Consider the following 5,000-nt stretch of genomic DNA (forward strand, 5'->3'; position numbering starts at 1 on the left):
AAGAAATGACATTATGACGAAACAGGATCACATAACAATGAAACCACATCACGTAATGGTGAAAGCATATCACATAATGGCAAAACCACATAATGACAAAACCACACCACGTAATGGTGAAACCACATCACATAATGGTGAAACCCCATCACATAATGATGAAACCACATCACGTAATGGTGAAACCCCATCACATAATGATGAAACCACATCACGTAATGGTGAAACCCCATCGCATAATGATGAAACCACATCACAAAACCATAAAACCACATCATGTAATAACGAATGATCACATAAGAAAGTTATGGCTTTCCATACAAAACCTCTATTGCAAAATAGGTTTGTTAGGGTGAGGGCTGGCTTTAATAAGCTTTGGGAAAAAGGCAAAGGTTATTGAGTTAAAACTTAAGCCTAGCTGCCACTACTTTATACCAAACTGAACAGGCCTCTGTCATCTTCTATTCACAGAGGCTACCAATTTATCAAAGATCATCTTCGCATGCAGGATGTCCAGTGCTACTGGAAACTACTTCTTAAAAGATATGCGAAACTAATGAAATGGAAACCTAAACGAAACTTAGACTTTCAAGAAATTAAGCCATAGCCTAACCCCAAAAGAACCCTCACAGCTTGCAAACTGAGTAGCACTTTCTACTTTCACCATTCTCTTTATCTCAGAAGTTAGTTGTGCCATTACTCTGGAAACAATCTCTGATTTTGGGGTTGTAAATTATTTTCTCTTATCAGAGAGCAAGGGTATTAAATTATTTAAAACTACACTCAAAGACAGTTTTAAGGTATATTATAACACATCATATAAAAAAAATTTACAGCAAGAAAGCATGATAGTTTGTACACCTTAGTTGTTTGGTACAGTACAAGTTTCAAGCCCTTGCAATGTCTGGCCTTTTTATTTGTTTACACATGCTGATAACTTGCATGCCTACATGTATCAAGATGTTGCAGACTTCTTGCTGCAAGAATTTGCTCAGTATAAGGAAAAAAGGAATGAATCCAAAACTTGTCCTTTATAAATCCATCCTTTTGTGGGTCAGGGTGATAGCATGTTACTTGTCAATCAAGGTACTGGTAGTCCCAAACAGTGAAAAAACTCCTGTCAAGTCTTTTTCTTAGCTTGAGATAAAGATGCATTCTTGGACTGTGGTGGGCTTAAATACAATATCCTTTTTCATAAAAAAAGACACCTTGCCATCTTAGCTTCAACTTGAAGAAAACGCAATAGGAAGTGACATTTGTTGTGAGAATCTCCATACCATCTCAATCACTGAATTTTACACATCTTTAAGCCACACATGGTCAAGGCACTGTACAGCGGTGGCTCGTTCGTCAGTGTTTAAGTCCAACATGGGAAGCAAGAAAGCGGAGAAATCCATGGCATCTTCCTCAGGCCACTCATACTTCTCACGAAGTACATCATACAAGCCCCTGGAGTACACCCAAACAAAAGTCCAAGTTAAAAGTTACTTGGACCAATCAAAACAGACCCAAACAATCAAATGAACAAATCATTATGTACATGTAACTGAGAATGTGAGGGAAGACTTTTCAGCCAATAACAAAGCACATTGCAAAATAATATTATTATTCTCAACATAATAGAAAATCACAACTCCTTTCAGAACAAAATTCCAGCAAGTGAAAATGGTAACCCTAGCCCTAACACTGTACTTACCAGGGTCGCAGCTTGGAGATATGCTTGAGTTCCCCTGATGGAAAAAAAGTATGCTGAGTTCTTTTTTATAGCAATTTATTAAACATTAGATTGGAAAGAATCACTACTACACAAGTCCAAATATTCGGCTCTAAGTGAGGAGTTTTTAGAATATTTTTTTGGGCATGTGCTCAAAACAGAAAACTCATTACTGGGTTGCCAGTATGGCAATCCCAGTCGGAAAGTGGGTAGGATTTGTTTTAGTTTTTTTTTTCCGTGTCGGTAAAAGTCTTGCCTGTCACTCCCCTGGTAAGTGGTGTCTTTGTGCATAGAGCCTTCTGCGCGTATTTTCTTAGGATCGAGAGGGTAGTGGAAATGCGTAGATTTCTCTGGTGGACACAGTAGAATCATTAACTAAGCCTGCAATGGCGTCGAAAGTCATGTAACGTGAATGGCGTTTTAGTGGATCCTTAAACAAAATATACCCTTATGGAGCTCAATAATGGAAAGTCAGTTGGATAAACTAGGCAGGCGGTGAAAAACCAACACCTGGAATCTCAAAAGCGACGAGTAATGGACTTCGACAACAATCTATCGCCCGTCGAGCCCAAATCAAAGTGAGCTGTATTTCTAAAATAATATTTTACCAAGTGTGCTGTTATGCAGAACACTGAAACCAAATGGAAAATTCTCTGGTAACTTATGGGTTCAACAAAGACAGAAAACGAATCGAACACCTTACGTGGATCTCTGATCAACTCTGCACAGTCTTCAGGTAAAAAAAATAATTGGAAATGTGTGCAGCATTAATGCCTGCTGCTTTAAGACACCTCTCCCTGAGTGATATAGGAAGCAGAGGAGGCGGCTGAAATTCAGGCAATTTACTACTATGAAAATTATACGACTATCTATGTTAGATGGAGTGTCCCCAGGTTTCTTGTTAAGAGCCGGTAACCGGTTATTTTTACCGGCTGTTCAAGTAAGTGTTACCAGCTATTTCATTGAAATATTTAACGAAATTATCCAACGAATGTTCGTCTGTTCAATGGTGAAATTACATTGCGTTTATGGGAAAACATTCCTTTCCCCTTCCAACCAATCCTGTGAAGATATCTGGCACATGTTATTGCTTCGAAAAGACACCATTTCTTAAAGCAATCCAGCTTGTTTTTGCCAACTCATTTCTCGAAAAGATGTCCACCACGTTTCCTTTCCATTCCTCCTGCAGCTGGGGGAAACCCCCCATAATCCATTATTAAAGTTTTACAACATGGCATCCACGCATGGAAAACGACAGAAAGGTCTTTCGGAATTTGGTTTTCAACCAAAGCGTCAGAAAAGCGGTAGTGAGAAAAAATCAACAGTCGCATCTTTGACAATGCTGTTGGAATATAGTAACTTGATTTGAAAATTAAAACTAATTAAACTGAGTAATTTAAGTTTGTTTATTGGCATTAGCAAATTATTTATCAACAGTAGATTGATTATAACATTTTATCAAAAGAGTACTATTACTATAACTGATTTCATAAATAAAAATGATGACTTAGACTATAACAATACTTCATTGGGTCATGAAAAAGGGTGCCACGAGACATGTCAAAAAACAGTTTGAATCACTGAAAACCCAGGAGCTCCAGGGGGCTTTGCCCCTGCACCCCCACCAGGGGCCTACGTGGCCCCCACACCCCCAGTGAGAGGGGCAGGTAACAAAGTTACCTGCGATTTATTGTTTTTTACCTCCTGTTCAAAAACTTAGCAAGAACCCTGTGTCCCTGCTCTCATTTGAAGGGAGGTTGCCATGAGTTTTACTCTGTTGTTTTACATTTCTATTTTATAAATACTTCAGCAGACTCTTTCTGTCCCAGGTTCTATTCACTTTGATTGAAGATTGGTCTTATCAAGGCTTTAGGAAAGAACAAAACTTTGCCAACCTTTCTTGTTAAAGAAATCTCTAGAATATTTCCCTGATAAAGCAATGTTCCTGGGCACCTTTCCAAGAAGTTCAATTATATGGGCAAGGTGATCTAATAAAAAAAATACCAATATTGCATTTAACCAGTGGTATTCACAAAGATATTTGTACTTTATTTAACATTAGCTGGTTAGTAGAGTAACTAAACTTGCATGACAGGAGGCAGCGTGGTTAAGAGGTCAGGTTATAGGGTTAACTGAACTTGAAGGTTAAAGAATGTACAGTTGCTATGGGTAGTCTGTTGTTTGACTCATTGGCCAAACTGATAAAAAGCCTCCTGCCCGTTGAGATTTTTAAAGTTATAATTTGCATCATTTATTTCATTCTAAATGTCACCCTAACCCTGAAAAGTCTGTGAGGGGAGTAGTCCATAATATTTACTTACTTATTTTGTAATCATTTTGGGTGAACGTTCAGACCGAAGTCAAAATAACACAACCCTCTGACTTAAAAATTAACTTACAGGAAGTAGAGCTGACATGTCCTGACCGTGTTCCCCTCCCTTGACATTTATGTCACATTTTTACAAATTACGCAATAGGCATATAACATCACACACCTCAGATTCCATCCCTAATCCTATACACACTATCATACCTTCATCTCTCGAATAGTCTTCCCCTGAATGAGGCTCAAACAAGAAATCTCCAGTAGCTAATTCAAACGCCTGCCATAAAACCATTTATGAATATCAACATCATATAATTATTTGGGTTTTTGAGATCTTTCCCCATATGAGACAAGGAATACCAAGCAGCATAGTCCATTAAACATAAAGTACCACCCCATAAAACTTATGTTATTAATTTTTGTAAAATTAAAGTTCTTGTCTGTCCCAGTAGACAAGCTAGCTGCCATGATATTCACAAAAACAACTTGAACATGAAAATTGGAATGATCACTGCCACAAATTTATTTTTACACATAAAGAGAAATTCACCAAATATCAAGGGCAGTTGTGATGACTTCACTGTTAGCCAATAATTGGTTCAAGCCCGCAAAGTAGAAAACTTAGTCACATGGTGTGTGTATTATGCATAATAATTATTATCCTTATATTTCTGTGTATCAAACACCAAATGAACTGCAAGACTCGAGTGCCCTACCATGCATGCTGTACTCCAGATGTCAGCTGCAGGACCATAACCAGCTCCTATCAATACTTCCAGGCTACGATACTGTCTGGTTTGAATTTCCTCTGTGAAGTGGTGGTGCTAAACAAAACAAGAGAAAAGATTAAGATTAAGATTTAAGATTTAAACTTTATTTAAACACAATAATGTTTAAAGCTATAAAGCTTATGGGGTTGTGTGTTTACAAAAGAAGCTTGGGTAATTGTGAAGAAGAGCT

At 37.8% G+C, this 5,000-nt stretch overlaps 2 protein-coding genes across 4 annotated transcripts in view; one reads left to right on the forward strand and one right to left on the reverse strand.

Annotated features, from left to right (window-relative positions):
• LOC138056647 (protein O-glucosyltransferase 1-like) overlaps positions 1–780 on the forward strand; it is a 10,785-nt gene extending 10,005 nt beyond the window's left edge. Inside the window, exon 11 of the mRNA XM_068902489.1 lies at positions 472–780. Within this exon, the coding sequence (XP_068758590.1) occupies positions 472–607 (136 nt within the window). The 3' untranslated portion in view covers positions 608–780. The remainder of the gene's footprint in view (positions 1–471) is intronic.
• An 8-nt stretch (positions 781–788) lies between these two features.
• Positions 789–5,000, reverse strand: part of LOC138056645 (SRSF protein kinase 1-like) — a 19,120-nt gene continuing 14,908 nt past the window's right edge. For all 3 annotated transcript variants that reach the window (XM_068902486.1, XM_068902485.1, XM_068902484.1), the window contains exons 13-17: positions 4,757–4,864; positions 4,248–4,317; positions 3,610–3,702; positions 1,697–1,730; positions 789–1,449 (exon numbers count right to left, since the gene is read on the reverse strand). In XM_068902486.1, coding sequence (XP_068758587.1) covers positions 1,296–1,449; positions 1,697–1,730; positions 3,610–3,702; positions 4,248–4,317; positions 4,757–4,864 — 459 coding nt within the window. In that variant the 3' untranslated portion in view covers positions 789–1,295. The remainder of the gene's footprint in view (positions 1,450–1,696; positions 1,731–3,609; positions 3,703–4,247; positions 4,318–4,756; positions 4,865–5,000) is intronic.

Source organism: Montipora capricornis, chromosome 7 (assembly GCF_036669925.1).
Source record: "Montipora capricornis isolate CH-2021 chromosome 7, ASM3666992v2, whole genome shotgun sequence".
NCBI classification, from domain to species: Eukaryota; Metazoa; Cnidaria; class Anthozoa; order Scleractinia; family Acroporidae; genus Montipora; species Montipora capricornis.